Below are 24,471 nucleotides of genomic sequence, written 5' to 3'. Positions count from 1 at the left end.
TAGATATTAAATATATATATTTATATATACTATAAATATATAATATACATATGTGTACTTGCTCTTGCAGTCTTTCAGATCACTGCTCAAGCCCTCTTAACAATGTGGTAATTCAAACTTCCTTATTTCAGCATAGTCATCTACTAATATAAATATTTTAAATCTCTTATCATTTTGACTCCTCCACCTTCTTCTAATCCTCTTATCTCTGCTTAGTCTTTTATCTCTGCTTAGTCTTTTGTATCATCACCATGACCCTATCTTCATTTTAGGACACGCTTGCAATTTAGTCTGAAGTCATGTACATCTTGTTTCTTTCCTTTTATTCTATCTTAAAGAGCTTAACGAACAAAGTAGTGAATAGTGACACTTCAAGGCATCTAGGTGCAAGGATATAGGTTGGTTCACACTTGGGGACTCTTGTTTCAAATGGTGCAGACTGAGGGAAGCATTTTGCATGCGATAGGCTTGTTTTGCAATTTCCTCATAACTGTGATAGCTAGAAGCTCACTCTTTGAAAATGAAAGCTGCAACCTGAGAGAAGTGTGGCATGGCTGTCTGTCTTGTCATCAGGAAGTGAGTCATTCACATATGCCTAGCCAGGACAATCCAAACAATGGTATCACTGGGTTATTGTGTTCATTCCCACATGAAAAGTGGAGGACAGAAGCTATGTGAGGAGAAACCGTGGCGTTGCCGAAGGGATACACAGAATCACAGAATCCCAAGGGTTGGAAGGGACCTAAAAAGATCATCTAGTCCAACCCCCCTGCAAGAGCAGGGTAACCTACAGTACATCACACAGGAACTTGTCCAGGCGGGCCTTGAATATCTCCAGTGTAGGAGACTCCACAACCCCCCTGGGCAACCTGTTCCAGTGCTCTGTCACTCTTACAGTAAAGAAGTTCTTCCTGATGTTAACGTGGAACTTCCTATGTTCCAGTTTACACCCATTGCCCCTTGTCCTATCACTGGATATCACTGAAAAAAGCCTAGCTCCATCATCCTGACACCTACCCTTTACATATACCCTGCACAGAGACACCTTCTTTCAACAAAGCACTTCGTTTCTTCTTGGTCTTTAAATTGAAAATGTTTTGAGCTGTTGTATACTTCAGGGCATGGTTAATATCCTCTGATACCTAAATTTTCAGGTTTACTACTTCATAGTGACACCTTTTTACTTTTTTTTTTTTTTTAAACAACCACACAGGCACAACTGATCATAATCAACACTATAGAGCCATTTATTGTCAGTTACAGAGAGAGGTTCACCACCTTCATTAGTTGAGCTTGTAGAGATCTGCTGACATCCCCTCAGCTCAGCATACCATCATAGCCATGACTGAACCTTACCTTGGCAGGACTATACAAAAATGAATGGTGACTTGTCTTAACCTGAAGATAAAACCTGTGACTTGCAATGAGGAAAGAAACAAGAGTAAAAAGGCACAGTGGGCAACAAAGGGGCCTTAGGAGGCCCTGTCTTTACAGAGGTACCTTGGAAAGGTAAATTGAACTGGAAATTAAAATGGACTAGCTAAACATTATTAAATGTCTATGCTGACTCATGTTCAGAAGCACAAGAGGCTGAAGAAAATTAATCCGTATTTATCAATTAAATAACCAATACAGAAATTACAAAGGTCAAAATACTAAAATATAGTGTAATAGCTGGGGATGTTAGTTTAAGTACCACTGAAAATCCATTTCTACTATTGTCATTAGTATCTTGTGTGATTTATTTTTTTTTCCTCCTTCATTTTCATATGGAGGTAGCCTGTATTATCATTGGATAATGCTTGTTGACTGCTGTCAGTTTTGAAGGACAGAGAGTTGAGAAAAATACTTTGGATTTTCTGCCTCCCAGGATCAGGCACACCTTTATTTCATGGCTGTATGCCTATGGCCAGAATAAGTTCTGTGTGTTCTGTGGGACAACAGGTTAGCTCTGCTTTTGTAAAAGCATTGTGGTGTTGCTGTGTGTTAATTTAACGAACACCAGTGTGTTTAACAGTACTTTATATAGCTACTTAAAGTAAGAATGTAGGTTGTCAGTCTGTGATTTTACAACAGAAGAGCTAGTATTCTGTATCAAATTCACTGTTTTTGTTTTTTTTTTTTTTCCAGTGAAAATACTGTCGCAGTTAGAAGTCTTGAGGTACTCACTCAAAGCATTTCTGGAGTTCAGACCAGCATACAGTCTAGCAAAGTCACTTTCTAAAATAAGTAAGTTGATTTGACACCATGTTGGCATGTAAATTAAAATACTGAAACTTATAAAAGAAAGAAGGGGTTTAAAAGTTCTTCAGCAGTGATATGAATAAATGATTTGATTTTTCATGCGACATGGGGATAAAAAATCCAGTATGTATGATTTTTTTTTTTTCTTTTGACTGGCTACATTTATCAGGAAAGACTTGCCAAATCTAATTACTTTTAATAAGGATGCTTAAAATTATGGGTACAGAATGTATGTCGATTCAAATGAGTTATAATGATCTGCATTCAGTATTTTAATTTGGTGAAGATTTGAATATTCTACCTCTGAATAAAGTGTACTGCATGGTAATAACGTGTGCTTATAATTTGCATAGGATAATTGCTGTTCACTTATGGTACTGCTAGTGTCACCCTGTACACTGAAGTGTGGCAGAATCACTTGTGTTGGTGCTGTATTTTACCAGTATCATTCACTGATAGCAGAAGGGAAGGCAAGACTGTCTTGTTCCAAAGTTCTTCTCTTCCGCTCTTGACTTGAAAAAATTGGCTTGGTTTCCCCTTAATACTGTTAGCAAGACCTTCTGTTGTTTGAAAATGCATGGGGAAAGGAGTGCTGTATTTTTTTTGTTTGCGGTTTGTATTGGAAACTGGCATTAGTTCTGTATGTTTTATTGAGAATTATATTAAGATATGCCACCATGCTATAAAATTGGTGATTAACTGTGTGTCCACCCATTGATCTGGGTTAGTGACCACTGTTTTATTAATAGGAATTATCAAATCTATAATGTCTTAAAGGAAGGCTTTTCTGTTGGCCTTCCTTCTGTATTGTTATGCGTGCATATTTCTACATATATTACTTAATATACTGTTACCATTTTAGTTTTTGAATGGTTTTTTTAAGTGTCATTTTCTTTAGAAAGGATGGGTCGATGATTCAGAGGAAGGCTATGGATTCTTCATTTGGAAGTCTGATGTAATATATGCATGTTGTCAAACTTGTTCTGGGGTTCACTGGTATTTTATGGACTGTAAAGATTGATTTCATCATGCTCTTGTAGGCAAGATGCTACCTCACCTTTAAGTTGTATTTGGGAAATAAAGGAAGCTCTCTCTGTCTATTGGAGAGTAACTTGAATGAGATGAGGAGGGATATAGGGAGAAAGGTTGGGTTAAGGTAGGGAAGGCTCCATCTGCTATTTTGGCTTGGATTTTTGTTTTCTGACTTTTTTGTTTGTTTTGAAAACTCTTTAGTTGTCTCCTAGATTTAGATGGCCACCATCAGTTATGTTAAAACTCTGCTTTAAAGCAGTATCCAGTGTTCAAGTGAACAAAATCCATTGTACACACAGTAATGTACTTCAAATCTTATGATGTCTAAGGGTTTATAATATTTTCACTGTAGTGAAGGACCTTGTGAAGCAATTGCAGCACTTGCTTCCTGATTGCAGCACAAGTTTCTCTGTGTGCTGGCATAGTAATAGCACATGAAAAAGAATCTGTTTTAGTAACATGGTTTGCCATTTTGACTCTTTGGCTCTCTGCTATGTCCTGTCTAGAGGATAATGATTAAAGTGTAGAGTGAACTCTGAAAACTTGTGCTGAGTGCTTGCCTCCTGGGAAACATGACAGGCTCTTTCTTTTGCATGGTTATGTAATTTTCAAGGAGCACTGAATTAATATTCAATGCTGGTTGTATCTCAAAAAAAAAAGGCATGTTAATCTAAAATATATTGAATTTTAAAATAGAAAATCAGAGCCCTAAGAAATGTTAGCAAAATAAGAAACATATAAAAATGTTTTAAAAGATTTAAGAACAAGTCAGTCACTCTTTACATCAAATGGTACTAGCCTTAATTACATTTCATGTGCAGTAAATCCATAAGGGTTTGGTGACATTATTTTTAGGTCAATCTTTCTTTGGCTGTCATGAGACAATAGAATATTTTATTCTCTTTAGCTGATTTAGCATGCACCTTAAAGAGCAGAATCACCACAAAAATATGCCCATCTTTGGCCTGTAAAGAATCATTTTATTGCTAATGATTTGGAAGCATTGTCCATAATAATTTTTTTTTTAGAATTATTTAGAATATTTTTAGAGAAATACATACCCTTTCATTACATGTTAGACAAACATTAAAGTCTTACAGTAGTGCATCTGCTGCAATCAAAAGCTTATCAGCCTAGCAAAATGTTTTTAAAAAAGCAGACTTAAAGGTTATTATAATGGCTTTGATTTAACCTTCTTCCTGATGTATACTTCGCTCCTCTTCTGAAGTGCAATCTTCACATAAGCTGATGTAGTTAATGACATTAAAATATGTTTTCTTGACAGTCATATGAGTCTATGGACTGCATAAAAATCACTCAAAATATAGTTCTGCTATAGTGCTTATTTACTTGTAGATACTTTTGAATACCTGTTGGGTGCATTTGGTGGATAACTATTTTCCTTTCAGCTATTTATACTTTCCCTAGCCCTTAATGGTAGCATACTGTATCCTAGTTAAATCACCTGATAGTCTTGGAATTTCTGAAATAAATGTTCTCAATGTTTTCTTCATTTTTATTTCTTTGCTATACCTTAATTTAAACAATAACAAAAAAGTTTGAGTACCTAAAAATACTTAATTCAATAAGAATTTTAAAAATCAGTATTTTATTAATCTGTTTAAGTTTCAGACACTATTTTGTCTGAAGATGGGTATAGATAATAAAATTCATCATAATTACAGAAGACTTTCTTTGAACACAATTGCAGTTAGCTGGAGGACTTTTTGGTACTGCTTCTTGTGATGAAAAATGTCCTGGTAGTGAAAGGAAATTCTTGAAATACTTCTGGTAAATCAGCTGTAAGCAGATAGACACTGAGTTAATATAGAAAGAACAAATTTCATCAACTGTATCTCTCATTAATTTTCTTTATTGCTATTAATTATAAGTGGTTAATTTGAAATCTGATTTTTATGAATTTTGGGGATTGGATCTTAAATTAATAAGTTGATGCAAGGAGCTCAGGACATTATTATATTTGGGTTTTCTGGGTAGTTGAAACTGCACACTGCTTCACAAGGTGACATCAATTTAAATTCTTCTTGCACAGGCTATATGAGTGTTTAGCTGCTACACAATGCTGAAATGCAGTTTTATAATCAGATATAATTTTGAACACTCAACAAACGTCTGTTAGTTGAAGACATTACTGTTTCCAGGAAGTATTTTCTTAGATAAGCAAAGTATATTTTGTGTGATGCAGTATAGTTGCTCCTCTTCCAAGGACCTGGCTGTGTAGTGAGGTTATTTGTTTATTTGTTTGGTTTAGAACTGCCTGAGGGTGTTCCTGTGGCTTTCTGTGGGTTTTTGCTCTGTCTTTGGAGTTACTGTTTCTGCAATTTCATGGTGGTTGATGGCAACGTGCTTTAGTTGCAGAACTTGTTACTGTGCATCCCTATGCTCACTTTGTTGTGAATGATCTGCTCTTCTTAATAACCCTTTCTACAGTCATTTGTGATGCAAACAATAAGGGGTTGGCCAAATAATTTTTAATCATAATGTTTAGTCTGCATAATGGTAAGGAAAGGGGCACTCAGTAAGTATCATCTTTCTTATTGTAACCTCAGTTGTCCTGCATTTTCGAACTGTGTTTAGTATCTTTAAAGCAGTCAGTCTCATGCTAGCCTGTCTCTCCTGTTCCTTGTATGCAAGTCAGAGAAATCCTTCTCTACCAGAGTTGCTCCACTTCCCCATTTTGCCTGGACCAGCCTGTAGCCTCCCCTAACAATTTTTAGGCACAGCTCAGAAGTGGACAAGAGCTGAGGAATCCAGAGAGAATTGGATGCTGCCACCCGCATTTAGATAATGTTTTACTGTACGCTTGTAGGCTGTTTCGTGCCATCTTGCCATGGCCAGAGAACAGCACAGGTTTTAACATAGGCATGGCATTTGTGATAATGATTTGTGATAATGTAGTTGAATCACCAGTCTGTCCAGCAAGAGATGACTTTAATGACTATAAAGGTCAATGAAACTGAGTACAAGTTTGCTCTGTGAGTCATCTTAAAGTACTTCTGCGAGGGCTTGTTCAAATCTATCATGGACAGTTATTGAGTCCTGTATGGAGAATCATTAAAGCACTAGATTTCCACTGGATGCTGAGGCTTTACTCCAAAGTGGAATGGTCTAGTGTGTGGCAGAGATTTTACTATCACACAAAGATGCCAGGGTGAAAGAACAGCAGAAGCTAAATTTGGCTGACAACATGGAATTTCAGGGTCTGATGATAAGTCAAGCATATGTGTACAAGTCTAATTCTAAATCCGTTCTGGAACTAGAAAATCAGTAGTCCTCTCTTTAGAAGTTAGAAATAATGTGTCATACTAAATGTTATGGACGCTTCAGTAAGAGCAGTGTTACAGTTTGGCCTTCACCTGGTTGCAATTATATTCTCTTCCCTTGTTATTTCCCCTATCATTGTTATCATTGGTGGTAGCAGCAGTGATTTGTGTTATACCTTAGTTACTGGGCTGTTCTTATCTCGACCCATGGGAGTTACATTCTTTCGATTCTCCTCCCCATCCCTCCGGGAGTGGGGGCGGGGGAAACGGGAGGTGTGAGCGAGCAGCTGCGTAGTTCTGAGTTACCAGCTGGCCTTAAACCACAACACAGTGTTTAGAATACTTCTGCATAATCTAATGTTGTATTTTCATTCCTCCAACTTGAAAGCTAATCCTAAAAGAGGTCTTAGTGACTGTGGCAACTTCACTCAGTAGCAGGAAGAATGATGGTGATGGAAATGGAAAAGGCCAAGTCTATGCCTCCTTTGCCTCAGTCTTTACCTCCAGGAGGCCTCAGGAATCACAGGTCCCAAAGCCCAGTAAGAAGACCTGAAATAAGGCAGACTTACCCTTGCTACAGGGATAATAGGTTAGGGAACATTTAAAAAAACAGGATGTACATGAGTCCATGCAACCACATGTGCTGAGGAAGCTGCTTGATGTCACTGTCAAGCCAGTCCTGGTAGTATTTGGAAGCTCATGGCAACTGAGGGAAGTTCCTGAGGACTGGAAGAAAGCAAATGTGTCCTCTTTCTTCCAGAAGGGAAAGAGGATCCGAAGAACTGTGGGCTGGTCACCCTCACCATAATGCCTGGGAAAGTGATGGAGCAAATAATAAATAATCCTGTAACCCATTTGCAAACATAGGAGAAGTAGATGACTGGGTACATGCAGTAGTCAGTATGTTTGTCTAAAAAGGAAGTCATGTTTTATCAACTCAATAGCTTTCTAAACCAAGATAACCAGCTTGGTGGATGCTGGGAGAGCAGAGGATGCTGTTTATCTCAGCTTTAGAAAGGCTTCTGACAGTGTACCTTCTGCAACATCCTCATAGATAAAATAATGAAATACAACCTCAGAACTGTAATTAGTGGATTTAGTTTTAAGATTCTGTATTTTTTTTTTCTTTATGCCATTTTCAGTCTGGTTCTCTTTGTGTTGTATATGGAGTAGGTAATGTAGGGTTCAATATCAGATTAGTATTGTAATGTGTTGATGAAACTGCAGAAACAAATACAAGTTGCAGTTGTTGCTTTTTAATAATAGTGTACAGCCTGTTGTCCACACAGATTGAGATCTTAGATTATTTTGATCTCATTGTATATTACAGAGAATTAATAATGTTGTCTATATAAGTATATGTGAAATGTTATATTTGTGTCTCATAGACTAGACCTGACTCCATAAGTACCTGTTTTGACATTTGCAAATAGTTTAACCTGGATCTAGCATTACTCACATTAGCTCTGCCAGAGGGGTTTTCTGTCTAGCCTGGGTAAACTTGAGTTACTGTATATGAACCAGAAATGAAGACATTCTCTGGCCTGACCTGTGCAGAAAATCAGGCTGATTATCACTGTCCATTCTGGCTTTTAAAATCTTCAAGTTTACTCTTTGGTGGTGCTTCACGCAATTAAACCTAGAACGTAGCAGTTTCTGCAACAGCCAAAGTTTACTAATGATGAAGACAGAAAAGTGGCTTGGAAGAAAATGCAGTTAACTGTTGCAGATGTTTGTAAGTGTATGTGAGCAGCTGGGAAAGTTATTTAACCGGGTGATACCTGTGAAAAGTATCAGGTATCTCTTTGTATTTTAAGCATTCCTTTTTCTTTTTTTAATTTAAAAACATTATTTTCTCTTGTTTCTTTTCCCCACCTAAACCCCCATGCAGCATCTTTCATGCTGACCATGGTGATCAGGTGCTCCTTCAGGGAGACACGCAATCTCATTCATAGAATCATAGAACCATCAAATGGTTTGGGTTGGAAGGGACGTTGAAGATCACCTAGTTCCAACCCTGCTGCACCTTGCACTAGACTAGGTTGTTCAAAGCCCTGTTCATCAACTGAATGTGATGCTGTAGCCCCAACCATATTCCCCAAAACACGCACACAGCACCCAAATCAAATTTTTCCTCCTAGCCAGTGCCACCATAAGGAGACCAGATGGAAATTACGGGACAAAAGGAGAGGATGGAAGAACTTCACAGGTTTTTCAACTGTAGCACAATCTTATATTAGCTGAAACCAAACATAAAAACACACCCTGGGTCAAATCTGCTGTGTTATCAGAAGATGAAAAAGTATAATCTTGGACAAGTTTCCGTCTTACAGAGGATTCTATCTGTGCTGAAGCTGGTTTTAGTTCACTGAATTAGTCAGTAGCTGGTGGTGACCTCCCTTGATCTGCGGAAGAGTTCAGGCAAGGTTTGTGAGTTAGTGCCCTGTCTGAGTCAGGAGGATATGGTGTCACTGAGCACCAGCACCCGACTGAGCATGAGCTCAAATTCCACACCCAGAACCACAGCCCAGCACCACTTGCAGCTCCACTGCAAGATTTTAAATCAGGTGAATCCCAGATGTTATTTTTATGATCACCATTCCCTTTTGGATTAGGTTGTTATAAAGTTTAACTGTGTTTTCTCCAGATCTGAGCATCGTATTCAAATACTTTTATTCAAGTATTCTGTTTCCAGGGACTGTTTTCAGGTATATGTCCTGTATTTCAGATTTAATTTCATGGCTGAGAAGCCATGAAAAAGAAAGAACCTCTTTTCCTCTTCTGATTTGTGAAAGAGAAAACACGTGAGAGGATGAAATCTACTCATTTTAATAAAAAAAAAACCCAACAGTTTAGATTTTCAAAGCTTTTAATGATGCGGTGGACAAACACATACTAGGAGTCTGATACTGAACCAGATTAGGCACTTAATAATCTACAAAGCAACTGCTGGGTATTTCAGGAGCTAAATACCTCTGAAAGTCTAGCCTTTGGAGACTCAAAATCATTTATTATTTTAAGTGTAAAGTAACTATAATAAGTATTGTCTTCACTAGGAAATAATTCAATTTTAAAAGTGACTTCTGTGCTTTTTCCCTAGGGTGCTAACCCCAAAATAGTATTATTTTTCTTTTTGTTAAGAAAAAGCAGATTTTAAGGGGGTATTTTTTGTACATTTGTTCACTAAATTGCAGTTTCTATTCAAATATAGCATGAGAGAAACCTTGGGTAACATTACCCTCTTAAGCAAGATGATCATTTGCCTTTTTCCAATTTAAGCAGGGAACTGTGTTAGACCTTGTAGCTCTCTTTAGATGAACAGGAAGAGACAGGCTCTGAACAATACAGAAGGCCCAGTTACAAGGACTGCATGTATATTTAACTTGGCTTCTGTGAGGACACTGGTGCTTCTATAGAGAGGCAGCAACTTGGAGGGTGCTGGAGCTGTATTAATCACAGTCACAGAATGGTCTGGGTTGGAAGGGACCTTAAAGAAAACTGGTTCCCCCCCCCACCCTACAATAGGCAGGGATACCTTCCACTAAACCAGGTTGCTCAAAGGCCTGTCCAACCCTTGCTGGGGGATGGGGAAGAACCAGCAAAGAAAACCTCTCTCTGAAATTGAGATCTCTCCTGCCACAGGTTACTTCAAAAGGTGAAACAATACATCGTTACAGACGTATAGTTTTGCTTCAGAAAAGATTTTGCAAGCCAGAACAAGTATTCTCATATAAGAACAATGAGTTACTCTATTTAAGTGTTACCTCCTATCTAGCCAGCATGTAACAATGCCGTTGTGCTAGTAAGGGTATTACACAGTAAGCCCCATATGCTGTGTCTCACCCATGCTTGCCTAGGAGGTTTATATGGAAAAGGATTTACATAAAGCACAACACATTTCACTTTCAGCAACTGATTAGGATTGAGATGTTTACTGGCATCAGTTCTTCATAGAATGGAGAAAATAATTTTGATTAGTAACAGGAGAGCACTACAGCAGAAACCATATCCAAAAGGGTCATCTGTACATAATGAAGAGGAACCCAAGGGAAGAAGAACCACAAGAAACAGAAATTTGACCTGATTTTCCTGACACTACCTCACTGCAGTCATTTATGTAAAGTTGCTGTAAAGCAGCCAGTGGTTTGAGTCAGGAAGATTTTTGCTGATAGCTATTTATGTTTACTTTGGGTAAACAGAAATATTTTCAAAAGGATGAAGGGCATGGTGATTGACAGCCGAGCTATTAAAGGTATCAAGTGAGCTAAGCAGTGTATGTTCATGTGCCTGCCCTGTTTATAAACTGCAGTCAGGGAAAGAAAAATACTTCTTTTGGTCTGCCACCTGGCATTGACTTCTTAGGTAATCCTGAGTTTTGAGATTACTTCTTCCCACTTTGAAACAAAAAAGAACTTTTAGAAGTTGAAGGTGTTATCCAGCTGAGTCATTAGGTCCCTGGTCTAACCGGAGGTAGCAGTAGTCTGAGCTACTTGAATGTTGGATCTTTCTGTTGGCATTTCTGAGTAAAATGGGGAAAAAAAGCTCTTTTTACTGCAATGAGGCAGGTCTCCAGCTATGCCAAGCACCTCACTCACAGCAAGGGCCTAAGTCCTCCTCTGAAGGATATACAGTCTTGTTTGAGATAGCATGTGGCAGTGTGTGTCAGGCATGTAGGGAAAGTTGATGCAGTGATGCATACAACTTGATACTTCTTCATCACTTGACAGTGGTAAAAACTGTTGTTAGCTGTCTGAGGCCAGCTAATCCTGGCAGTGCTCAGTTTCCCTGTTTCAGCCAGGTAACTGTTATGCAAGTGTTGCAAGAGGTAGCATTTTTTGGATTAATTCAAAGTGAACACTGTATGCATAAGCCCCATCTGAGGGAACTGTGAGGGTGTTTCCGTTACATGGGCATGTGTGTGCCATCTCAGACCTGATAGCTGGCTGTTCTGATGGCCTCTCTCTGATAGCGAGCAGAGCGCGATACCTGATAGGAAGGTGTAAGAGGCAGCAAATGTAGTACAGTCTGATCCCATGTCCATCTCATCTTGATCTTTAGTAGATGGAACTTGGTTGAAACCCTTCCAACTCATTAATTCTCATTTTATGAGAAATAAAAAATCAGCTTCTCTTCTAAGGTTGACATTGCTAGTGGAGCAAAGGGATACAGGCAGAAGGATACCTTTCTACAGAGTAATGAAAACGTTGAAGTGTGAGTATCCAAATAGGTCAGCCAGAAAGGAAGAAGTGTTAATAATTAAAGATAAAACAAGAGAATGGAAAGGAAAGTTAAAAAAAGAACAAGTAAGCAAGCAGCTTATCAGAAGAGCATCTTATTTAAAGCCAGGGAAAGCTTTAAGAGCTGCTATGGCAGAATTAAGAGAATAAAAATATATCTGTAAATGTATTTGAGATTCAGGAAAACATTTGTTTTCAAAATCACCCATCAGGAAGTGCATACCTTGAGATAAAAACTGCATTAGTATTTGAGAGCAAATTGGAAGTACCGCACTGAAAATTCCTCATCATCTTTAAGTAATCAATAAAAACATTATACATGTGGAGCATATTGTGGTGGAAATGAGTATTTTGAACGTGTCCTTTGACAACAGAGACAAAATCAGGAAAACTAAAGCATGTGATGTGGTTTGTGTTTGAATCAGAGACAGTTTTGGCATCAGCTTGCTGCTCCAAGTGGGTATAACCATCTCTTTGTCTGCCTCCCTCTGCTTCTCATCTCAGGCACCTCTCCAAGGAGTCAGGAGCTTTTCCTTTCCCAAGGCAGGTTCCCAGTTGGCTGCCTCTTGCATGCCTGGGGAGGGAGAGGAGAGAGGGCTCTTCACCAGCTCCATGGCCCTGGGAAAAGAGAAGGAGATCTGTGCCTGAACTTCAGGGTGTGCCTGCTAATGGCAAGTGCAAGAATGAGGAGAAGATGAGGAGTCTTACGATCTCAGCTACGGTAACATGCAGTAACTGTTCGCCATTCATAGAGATCCTGTGGAAGCAATCAGGTTGCTTTGAGCAACCTGGTCTTGTGGAAGGTGTCCCTGCCCATGGCAGGAACTTGAACTAGGTGATCTTCAAAGGTCCCTTCCAACCCAGACCATTCTGTGATTCTATGAATATCTAGTGATGGGCATGCTCCAACCCTTCCCCTTCCTGGCTTCTACTTCGCTGCCCTCACTCAGCGCTTGCTGTGAGGAGGGTAAAAGAGGTAACAACTGCATCACCGGGAGGTGGAAAGGAAGTGGAAGAGGCCCTGATTTCGACCAAATTCTGGCCCTAAATTTTTGAGTATTTAGGGGTTCAATCATGCATTGTGTGGTGAAATTTCATAAGCTGAGGAAAAGTAGGACAGCCAGAACCCATGTTCCATCTGTCCTAGGCTATATGCTACCAATCTATCGTATAGCTATTGCAACATTTTAATTTTATTCTATTATATTCTATCTAATAGGCTTCTATTAGAATTTTTATATAATTGCACCTAAATTGCCTGATATTATATTTCTATGCTCCTGTCTTCTATTCCGACACGGTTTATAATGAAAACACGTATTCCCTCTGCATTATTTACTGGTCTGCCACTTCTGCTTGTTTTGCTTTTTATCACTAGGTGGCAGTATCTTAACAGTCAGTTACAAACACAAGGCAAACGAAATGGTGCAGCAAAACTAGAGACATAAACTAAGAAGGATTTCTGTTGCTTTATTTACAGTTTACCGCATTAAATTAGGTTTGCTTAATGAAATTTTATTTTGTGAAGTGCTTTTTGTCACTTGGTACTTTTAATTTGGGACCCTAGCAAGATGTTTATTTTACCTTGTTAAATTATGGGACATAATAGGTACATAGAGTTGAGTTGATTTAGATAACAATTTTGATTTTCATTTTAACAGAGAACATTAGTAAAGCAAGGTACGAGCTGCTTTCTTAATGTTTGCCTGGAATTGTTTCGTGTTATGCAAGCTGTAATAAGAAAAGCAAAAAAACCTTGTAAATATTTGAACATAAGCAAAGAAGTACACAAACTTAACAAATGCCAAGTTGAAGAACATAAACTGCCTGCATATGAATACTATAGGGCTTCTGCTTAAATGTAAAAATAATGCTCCTTCTTTATTGCTGGCTTCCACGTGGACTTTTCGCCTCACACATCATTTTTTTCAATGTTTCTTTTTTTCCTCCTGAAACCAAAGGGATCAAATCCAGTACCTAAGCACGGGTGTTTAAGAGAATGCCCTCAACTGCTTCAGAAGGTTGTGGATCTCATGTAGGTCTTCTATCTGCCAGTCTCTGAATTGCTCGCATACCTTCGGGTATGTATAATTACACTAGACAATTTCGGCACCTGAATGCTGTTTGACTACAACCAGTATCCATCTGAAAGCTAACACAGTCTTTCAAGAGTACATCATAAAGAGGATTCAGGTAGTTTTATGAAATAAGGGGATGTGAAGTCATGAATGCATTGCAATATATCCCACAATGTGATAACATAATAGATCCTTTTTATTTTCAAATATTAGGTGTGTTCGGTACTGGAAGCAATTTATCTGCGAATCATTCGTTGTAGGGTTGCTTAATTTGGCCCAAAGGGACTAAATAGTATCAAAACAACAGAGATCCTAATAAGCAGCCCTGATTTGATCCTTGGGATGGGAAACTCCAGACAGCTAAATATTTATCTAAACTGTACGGGTGTAAATCCATGATGATTCTATGAAAGTCAGAGACAGGAATGATTCAGTATACAGCACTATCTAGCTAAAAGGACATAGCATTTGACCCAAATTAAAGAGGAAAAGCCGTATGACTTGGTGAAGCCATAGAGAATCAAAAAAGGTTACAACTTCCAGCAGTTCAGAAAAGTGACTTTTGGCTTTGGGATCCACATCACTGCCTGGAAGCTGTGGTGAGCTGGGCAGTAGAATAATGATTGACACCTAGCAAAGGTAGAAGCAAGGTATTAAGTGCAAGCTGGGCAAATAAAAAGTTGTGGTTTGTGTAGGTTTTTTTGCTAGATTAGGGTTGAAGTCCTCCCATCTTGCAGGATGACACCGTAGGAGAAACTGGTTTATAAACATGTTTCACTGGTGGCCTAGGAGAGGCTTTGTAGTGTTAGCAGGTATTTGTGTGCTTGTAGTCACTGTGGTTTACTGATGGAGCTTGAATAAAAGTACTTAGAGGTAAAAAATATAATCACCTGCTACGTAAGTTTAAAAACTCATTCTGATAGCAACAAGTACAGAACACAGTGTTCTAGTTTCTGCAACTAGAAGGCAATCAGTGTGTGAGCACTAGGAAGGAAATTGTGTACAAAGTTTGAATCTATAGTCTTATTCTTGCTTTGTTGCTGTTGTCGTCCTTTGGAGGATGTCATCCCATGGAGGATGTCATCCCTTCAGCTACTCCTTGCATTTAGCCTCAGATTCTGAAGAGTTCAGGTTGCAAAATCTGAGTAGGTCCTTTCATACCAAACTAAAATGAGCCCTGAAATATTGTGCAAGGACTACTCTATATTCACTTTTCCCTGTGCTTTTTTAAGGGTTCCTGCAAGCATTGCTCAAAATGTAGAGGACTGAACTGCCTGTATGGCTGTTATAAATAGTAGTGACTAAAATGGTAAATAAAATGGGTGCCTATGCTACTAAATATTACATATTTGGTACTTTAAATACAGTATCTGATTTACAGAAATAGTTACCCTAAGTATCGTTTAGACAGTGAAGAGAAAAATGCTGCTTTGGAAAGTAATTGTGCTCTATACTGGAACTCTTGGGAACTCTTTGAGTCATGCTGAAGGCACTCACCTCCCAGCACAGGCATCTAAGCTGGATGCCTTAAGATAGATATTGTGAGTACCTTCAGCTGTATGTATTTTTGTTATTCTTTCACTGAGTGGAAGTTTTGGAAGTCTATTTTTCATGTTTTGCAATGAAAATAGCTGTTCAGGCAGTGTTCTGCTCATGAGAACATTTCTGACCGTGCTGCTGAGCAGCTTCTCCCAACCTGTTTTTTCCAAATTTGAGGAATGGAAACTCCACAGACTGTTTGGCCGCTGAAGGCTATAAGCCAGGTACCCAAGGCTCCTGGATATCTGCTACTATGATCTCAGAAAGCAGATGAAAGACCAGAAGGTGCACTGCATGTCAAGAATATGGAGTTTGATTTACATACAAATGTTTATAATTGAGACAGTGCTTCTGTTATCATGGTAAAAAGCAGGTGCTTCAGCATGGTAGACCTATGAAAAGCCTTATGTTACAGATCTGATTTCCATATTGAAAAACTTGTTAAATTATCATTAATTTATCATAAACTCTCATGTAGCGATGTTAAAAAACCCCACTGTATTTGTAAATATGTAAGACTGAAATATCCATCATAGGCATGCTTGCTTACACTGACAGATTTTGTATGCGTATGCCTGTCTTATAGCCTGAAATATGTAATTAAATTCTAAATATCATAAAGTAAACAAGAATTGAAGTGGAAGCTGTGCAACTTCATAGTCTTGTCAGCCTCAAGTTCAGTGCACTAGATTAGAATGCTGCTGTTTCTGCCACTTCAGTGTGGTATACCTGTTCTAGGAGTGTTTCCAAAATGTGAGCAAAACCACAATATGTCCTATTTGAGCAAATTTAGTTTGGCAAATATTTAAATTAAGCTTAGCATTTAGAAGTTTTTTACTATTTTATTATAACTTAATCATAGGAATTAGTGAGATTTTAATTGGTAATGCTATTCATTTTGAAGAAGCTGTTAGAGCAAAAGTTAAATTCAGAGGTATGTATGTTCTGGGTGGTACTTTGTAAAGCAGAACTGATAATGGAGGAGTGTCAGCAGGGAGGTAAATTTTATTGATGGTATTGAATACTGTGCTGTGAACACCTGTGTTTTAAGTACTGGGGCAGTTTTTCCTCTTGTAGCTTAAGAGACTGGTCTGTGGACTGAAAGCAGTTCCTTAGTTTGTACCTCTCCTTAGTACAATTGTGAGATCAGTAAGCATAATATCAAAGTTGTATTCTGTATGAAGTCTTTCATATGATGCCAAAAACATACAAACTATGAGTGGTGGCATTCTTCTTTAGTATACTTTGTCTTAAGGCATCCGTTAGATTGTTCAGTATTTCAGTACAACAGCCAGTGGAAGTGCACAATAGGAAAAAGTGTTCTTCAGAAAGAATGCTAAAAGGTGAAAGCAGTGAGATTGTGCATTGTATACTGATGCTTGATGCAATGTTAAAAAAAGACTACATATAATGGAATTATTTTTCTCCAAATCCCTTTGGAGAAAGTCAGTTAAATGGTGCTAGGGGATCTACCACTTCTAGATAGAAGGCTGAACGTAGCTATAGCTGCCTTAATGTTAGGCCATGGGAAGTGCAAATAGGCAATGGGTGATACTTTAACATCCCAGACACAAACTCGACTTACAGTAGTCAAATCCAGATAGCCTTGGATGTGACAGCCCATTTATTTCTTCACCAAATGATCACAAAGCCAAGAAGAGATTGTGCTGGTTAGACTCAATAACTTGTAAAGATAATGAAGGACAAGTGACAGGAACATTACTGGATCATCTTTGCACAAAGTGATTTGGTGTCATGGTTTAAGCCCAGCCGGTGACTCAGAACCATGCAGCCGCTCACTGGAACAGAGGTAGGAAGAATAATGCAAATGAAACAAAGATCAGTTGTGAGGTTAAAAAACATCAAAGATCTTAAAAAAAACCAGATAACTTCCCATTCATTATAATGGAAGAGTGGGCATATGAAGTTGCTCAGGTAATAAAATTTCTGTTAAATATATCAAAAGAGAGATTTGGCCTTCTAAATATAAACCACATAATTTATGGGGGAAAAATAATCTATGTCAACAAAGGCGTTCATTGACCTCAGCCACACTCAAGGCTTTGAAACAAAATTCGGTGGGAGATTTTGCTTAAGGGTGTGGATTTAATTGGAAATTGGATAAAATCCTATACAGATTTAGGAAAGACAGCTATTTGCAAATTAATTTATATTTTTAACAAGAGAATTGTGATCAAATTGATATATCAGTCATCTTTAGAAAAGCATCTTATGTAGCACCACAGGGAAAATTATTGCTTAAATCCTTGAGCATAGGAATTAATGCAGCCTCTGTGAGGATGAATAAGGACTTCCAGACCTACCTGGCATTGTCTCTTCTGGAAAAGCAAGGAAGTCATCAGTCTTAGGGCTTGCCAAATTTTGTATTAAATTAATCTTTAATTATAAAAAGTTGGAGTGTGCTGGTTAAAATATGGTGGTACAATGAGGAGGCATTAGCAGGTGGGGGAGGCAAGGATGCTGGGGGGGGGGGTGTCTCAGAAAAGAAACTGGGGGCCTGAAGTGACAGCAATGGGGTGATATTTAACAGTACAGGGAGAAAGATCTGATCAGACCTCTGATAGCGGGTGAGATCAAACCTGAGATACTCTGAGCATTTCTGGCAGCCCATGTTCATGGAAGGGTGTGAACTGTTTTTGAGTCAAGCTTTAAGAATTGAAAGAAGGTCTATAAAGTAAGTTTCTACAACAGCCTTCTATTAGTGAGGACACAAAACGTTATCTCTAGATGAGGTATGTTTACAGAAGACATTTAGCATATTTTCAGTGAGAGCCACAGGAGTTTGGTCTCAATGACCCTTGTGTTCCTCAGTTTCCAATACAAACATCAAATTCTCTGCATACTGAAACTAAAAATAATGTGCAAATTTAATTGCTGACAAAGTTTTTAGAAGAGTCAGCAGCAGACAAGCTATTTTGGCTCAACTGCTGTAATTATGAGATGCTGCAGGAAATTTATTCCACTAAGTGATAAAAGAAGTACTGTTATTCCCAGGCAATAATATCTGGAAGGATGATGCCAAGAATGTATGAAACATAAAATATTTGGGAAACTGATTCATCTTACTTTTCTTCATTACCATAAATATGCATAGTGATGTACTGTGATATGAAATAAAACCTTAGGAATATGGAAATTGAAGCTATTAATTATTTTGTAGAAAATACAGAGATTACAAGCAGTGAATTACTTCTGCCTGATTATTGTGTGTGGATTCCTTATGTGAATTCAGTTCCTCTTTTAAAAAAAAAACATTATTCAAGATAAAACCAATATCACACTGAGAATTTTCTGTGACTCTTTGGAGGTGAATACCAAGCAGTGCGCTCTCTGGTTTATTTGCCATTATGAATTCAGCTTGCTGTCTCTCATCTTCGTTGAGGGGGGGGAAAAAGTCAAGAAAAAAATGACAACACATTTTTCAGTAGCAGTGAAAGAAAAGCAGAAGCAGCCAGGCTGAATGCCGTGTTTTCAGTGCTCTGGAAGTGCTTCTCTTGTGCAACTGGGCTGAGGGAGAGCCTTTTTTTTCCCAGCGTCACTGCAATCAGATCTATGGGTGCAGCTCTGCTTTACCGCAGCATGATGCAGTTGTCTACAGTTCAGCGTGCTCTTCTTGGAAACAGGCGGAAGGAGAGCAGCTGACCAGAGCATGAGGAGGATGTTCGTTAGAGGGTGTTTTTTCTTCCTAAAGCTAAAGAGTACGTGTGAAATTCCTCCAGCTGCAGAAGAAACGGTTTCAGTGGGGCTTCAAGTTGATACTCGGTTCGCAAGAGGCGGTGCATAAGCTCCGGCTGTCAGCTTCTGGTGGAAAAAAAGCTTCAGACAGGCAGACTGCATGTTATTAAAAGCACAGCTCAGACACCCTTCGGGAAGATACTCTAACTGTGCTTTATGGAACAAGTGCTGTGGTGCTGCGTATGCCTTAAAAGACCAGATGAAATTTGCCCGCGTGTGGAATGGAATAAATGAAAATACATACTGAGAGAGTGGAAGGAATAAAATACTCTGCAAACAGTACAAACCCTGGAGGAAGAGCAAAGGACAAAAATCTCATGGTGTGTTTTTGTTGTTGTTGAGCTGCTTTTTTTCCCATGAGCTTACCTACCATGAACGGAAGAAGTGGATCTGCGGAGACTTCATTTCCTCCTCTGACCCCTCGTTTACATCACTAACTGGTGACAGTCACATCTACATACATAGTACCTGCTACTTCAGCTGCTCAGAATTATAGAAGCCTCTTTGTATGCAGCAGACATGGCTAGCCAGCAGGATTCAGGCTTCTTTGAAATCAGTATCAAATACTTACTGAAATCCTGGAGCAATAGTGAGTAGCAGAAGAGTAATCTTTTCATATTACGCATTGCTTGGTAAATAGCTAGGGTAACCTAAAGGATAAAATCTTACCTTTCTGTATGTTTGTGTTATAGAGACCAAATATTTTTTTTTGCTTTTGTCAGCTCTAAAAATCAGAATATCAGAGATTTAAATAGGTTTCATTAACTGCAAAGGCTGTAATGGGATTATACTAGATTTTGCTTGATTGAATCCTGAAGTTAGGCTGTTTTCTGGCTCTCTAACAGTACATTGCAGGGAGTGCATTCCAAACAGCGTTTCCTGCCTACATGTTTATTTGATTTGTCCAGGCTCTATCTAAATATTTTTGAAAATGCTGTTTAATCACCAGGGTGTGGCATTGCTCAGAAGTTGATTTTTTTATTAATTGTGCACCGAGGACAGAAATATAATGATTGCACTTCAGGTCTGAAAGTCGTTATCTTAATGTGATGAAAAGCAAAACATCAGTTGCTTATAGCTGCACTTCCCACCCTATGCTTAATTTCAGAATCTTATGCAATATTTCCATCCGGTAAGAATCCATCTATTTATCTAATCCGGGCTGGGTTTTGCAGAATGTAAACAAATAGCATTTTAGTCTTCCTCGGGCTTTTCAGTATTGCTGTTCCTGATTTCCATTGCTGTTTAAATCAGTCAAATCAATCAAATAAATCACTTTTCAGATTTTTAGCATTATTATGTAATGAAGATTTCTGAGTAAAATTAGTGCTTGCAAATATATTCACATTAGGTAAGGCCATGGGTTAACTCTGGCAGAAATATGCATTTTGATTTAAAATACATGAACAGTATATTCCTTTCTTATAGAAGCTTGTATTAAGAGTGCCAAGTCTTTAAAATTAACTGGTTTTAAAAGATAGAACACAATGTCTCTGGAAAAATCCAACTTGGCTACGAATGCAGTAAGGTTCTGATTATCCCACTATCTATAACTTAGTAACTTCTGCATAACAGGGTAGGGTTTTTTTAATTCCATGGTAGAAAAAATTGCAAAATCTGCTTAATACAAAGCATGTGTCTGAATACCTGCAAAGAAATGAAAATAACACTGTATTAGATGTTTGACGTGCAAGACTTACCGTTATTAAATGATATCCATAGAAACTGTATTTTTCCAGGTCATCTGTAACCTCAGTAACACTGTAGTGCTCGGTTGAATCTGTTTTTCTACCACAAGTGTGAAGCCACCAGGGAATAATACTATTACCTGAACAGTATTGCTTACCTGCCCTCCTTCCAGAATATTTAGTGCATGTTCATTCAAATCGGTGATCCCACAAGAACTGGAAGAGAATTTTATAGTTTAATTACCTTTTTGGACTAATGCTAATCAAATACTGAGAAGTGTGGATTGTGACAACACATATTTATTACAACCTAGACACAGTTCATGACAGAAGAAAAACAAGTCACTTCATGGTACAGAAATCAAATCAGTTTTGGCATGATTTTTGTAATAGACTACTGTAACTTTAAGAATAAGTAAAACTAGCACTTTAGAATATAAAAATAACTACATTATGGTATTAAATGTAACATTTTAATCTTTTTCGTCTACATTGGATTATATTGAAAGTACTTCAAAATAGCTAAAGTATTTCTAGTTTGAAACTACAAGTCCTTAAGTGAAACTTTGTTTTAGGGAAATGGGAACAGTATGTGATAATTGCTATTTTTGACATTATTTTAGCTGATAAACACACTTTCTACTGTATTTGAATAAACAGTAAGAGGAAATAAATTGATCCAGGTTGACTTCAACTTGTTGCCAATAATTTTATTTTTTTTCTTCCAGTCTAGAAGGCTATGTTTATAAATCTGTATTTATCTTTTCTAGCTGAAAAAACTCCAGCTTGATAAGAAGACTAGGGAGTTCAAAAGACCTAGGGCTTTCTTCAGCTCTGCTATGTGATGGGTGGAGCAGAGGAAAACACTTCCCTTGCTTGAGAAACTGCTGGGAAGCTTGCACATGCATGCACAGGGACGTGTTTTTCAGAAAATAGGTGCTGTGTCTGCATGCCCAAGAGCAGAAGTAAGCTATAAATTATACCAGAGCATTTACCTTGTAGAAAGAGTCTAACATAACTGTTTTAAAAGAAAAATAACATTGGGTCCTACAATATATATTTTGCTTAAATAGTAATAGTGTAGAGGTGCTGTCCTTGTATGTATCTGTGAATTGTCACTTTAAAACAGTAGCTGTAAATAACATCTATCCTTCCTGTGCATTATACTCCCAGAAAACCAAGGCCTTTCTATTGATCTGTGTTTTGGCTTACACAGGGCATTAACCTTTACTAATAGATTGCAAACGGCACCCGTTTCCTGTATCATACCAGGAAATATACCCAATTATTCTACTTGGGATGACAATTTTCTCTGATTTTGCCATCTAAGGTGTTTAATAAATTGGCATTCTTGACATGCTGTCACAGAGCACGTGCAGAGGTGTTCACCTGGCATGTTGCTTAGATTTTTAGGGTAGACAACCAGCTAAGGAGAGAGGCATTTTGTAGGTGCTGGAGTCAGTTCATTTTAAGTACCTGTTAAATATTGTAGTCAGGATGATGCAGTCAGTGGAGTGTTCTCAATGAGCATGCATTCCTAGGGGACAAAAAAGCCAAGTCACAGTCTGGCCTTTGCGTCATCCCTCCAAACCGAGAAACCTCAAAATACTCTTTTGTGCAGCTCCCAAAAAAGACTTTTGCTCTGCACATGTGTATAAGATACTGTACAAGTCATGCAGTTCTGGAAAATATTCCTGTAATGTGTCGGAGATGGGATCAGAATTGGGATTCACTAGTGGTTTTGATCAGTGCTGCATTAGTCAACAACTGCAAATTCTGCATTAGGAATGAACTGTATTAATCATTTGCATTCTTTCTTGTTAAAATTACTGCTAAAATGGTCATGGTGAGTAGTGCTCACCTGGCTCACTAAGGTCAATTAGATTACAAGAATAAAATAAGGCTCACGAAAAGTAGGACAAGAGTCTTTTCTTCAGATTTGTTATGGAAGTATTGAGAAATACTTTTTGCAAATGAATATTTGTAATTAATTCGAAGAATAGCATATTAATACAAATGTTAAGGATTTTAATCTGCTTTTTCCCTAGACTGTTTTTACTTTTTGAATGAATCAGATATTTAGATTTATTCTGAGTTTTTAAATGCATTTTTAAATTAACAGTTTAAAAACTAATCTGTATAGAAGGTTAAAAACCAAGCTACAAGAAGCTGGAGTATCGTCAATATCAACTGCAGGGAATTCTATAATAAATTCCTTTTTTTTTCTTTTTTTGTGGTTTCTAGATCAGATCAGCAATTAAGTTTATTGGAGGATAGGATTCTGTAGAAGAATCCAGGCAGCTCAGGTAGATGGCTCACTTGTGCTCTCACAAATCAGCTGTTACAAAGGCTGGTAGGAACTGCATTTCATCGTCTCCCATTTACTAGGGATAGATTTTTAAGGTGTCTTTTTGTATAATTGAGAGCGCACATTTTAGATAGTGAACATTTTATTTGCCACTTCTCATAGAATGGACTTATCTTCAGGGCCTTATCTTAAGGATTACACTTGCTTATCTACTTTAGAATGGCAAGTTGGGGGGGGGGGGTGTCATTCCATGGACTTGCATTTAATTCAGACTCAGAATAAGGTATTTTTGGTATTAGGACTTTCAAACTCTTTTGCCCTACCTATACTTCCCTGTCTTCTTACACAGTAGCCACCCTCCACATCAAAATCCTCATATCATCCTCTTCACCTTTGTGCTTTCCAAAGGCCATTGCTCAATCTTCCTCCTACACACTGGTCCCTTTCCTGTGCTCCTGCATGCCCAGTCCCTGTAGCAGTGGCTGACCACTCGGTGTTTACTAGTGGTGGTAACATTAGAGACAGCTTAATCCTGGGGGGGTACACGAGCACCCACATCAGCTATTGCTCATGTTGCTCAACCACAGCAGCATCCCACAATGGTCCCAGGAGGACCTCTGGCTCCTCTGTGGCTTGCTGGTCACATACGGAGCTGAGCACAGTGCTAGCATCAAAACAAGTTGTCTTGTCAGAAGAACATCATCAGGCATCAGAGAAACTTCTCAGTGGCCCATATGAAGCCTGAGGGATTGCAGGCTGCCAAGATATCAGCCATATTCTGTTCTGCTCTTGAAGACGTGTTTCTACTGTCAGGAACAGAAATCATTAAGGACATTTAGTCTTTCATTAAATGAAAGTAATACATTTAGCAATAAAAGTCAGCCTTCTTTACAGAGAATATTCGTGCAGTCCCGTGTCCATAAGCAGTAAAAAAGGGAAGGCTGAGGGCAGTTTTTTAGGTAAAAGTCTGCATTATGTCCAAGTTCTGTGGTTTGATACTCTAATAAGATTATTTTTGTGTGTGTGCAGGAAGATGATAACAGCTGTTTTGCAGGGGGTCACTTATCTGGAGGCAAGCATAGACCTGTTTAAAGCTGAACACACTAAGCACACCGTGCTATAAGACTTAGTGATTGTAGCAAGATAGCAATGAAGGAAAGAGGCTCCTTCATTTCTGAGTGCCCACTTAAACATTTAACACGTTCCCTGAACAAGAAGAACTTGCTACTTCCCTGCCACCTCTCTCATTCCTACTCTTGCAGGCCCAAAGTGAGATGATTCAAGAAGTGGATGTGCTGCAAACTC

General features: G+C 38.3%; 1 protein-coding gene across 5 annotated transcripts in view; it reads left to right on the top strand.

The window, feature by feature from the left end:
• Nucleotides 1–24,471, top strand: part of FRY (FRY microtubule binding protein) — a 240,346-nt gene that overhangs the window by 54,697 nt on the left and 161,178 nt on the right. The window contains exon 2 of one of the 5 annotated variants that reach the window (XM_065678417.1): nt 2,131–2,229. The exons of 2 other annotated variants lie outside the window; for them this stretch is intronic. In XM_065678417.1, coding sequence (XP_065534489.1) covers nt 2,131–2,229 — 99 coding nt within the window. Of the gene's footprint in view, nt 1–2,130; nt 2,230–19,005; nt 19,760–24,471 lie in introns of those variants that run through there. 2 more of the 5 variants (XM_065678418.1, XM_065678416.1) reach the window with 2 other exon arrangements.

The sequence above is a fragment of the Lathamus discolor genome, chromosome 4 (assembly GCF_037157495.1).
Source record: "Lathamus discolor isolate bLatDis1 chromosome 4, bLatDis1.hap1, whole genome shotgun sequence".
NCBI lineage: Eukaryota > Metazoa > Chordata > Aves > Psittaciformes > Psittacidae > Lathamus > Lathamus discolor.
The sequence above is the reverse complement of the archived record's forward strand: the minus strand, read 5'-3'. Positions and strand labels throughout refer to the sequence as shown.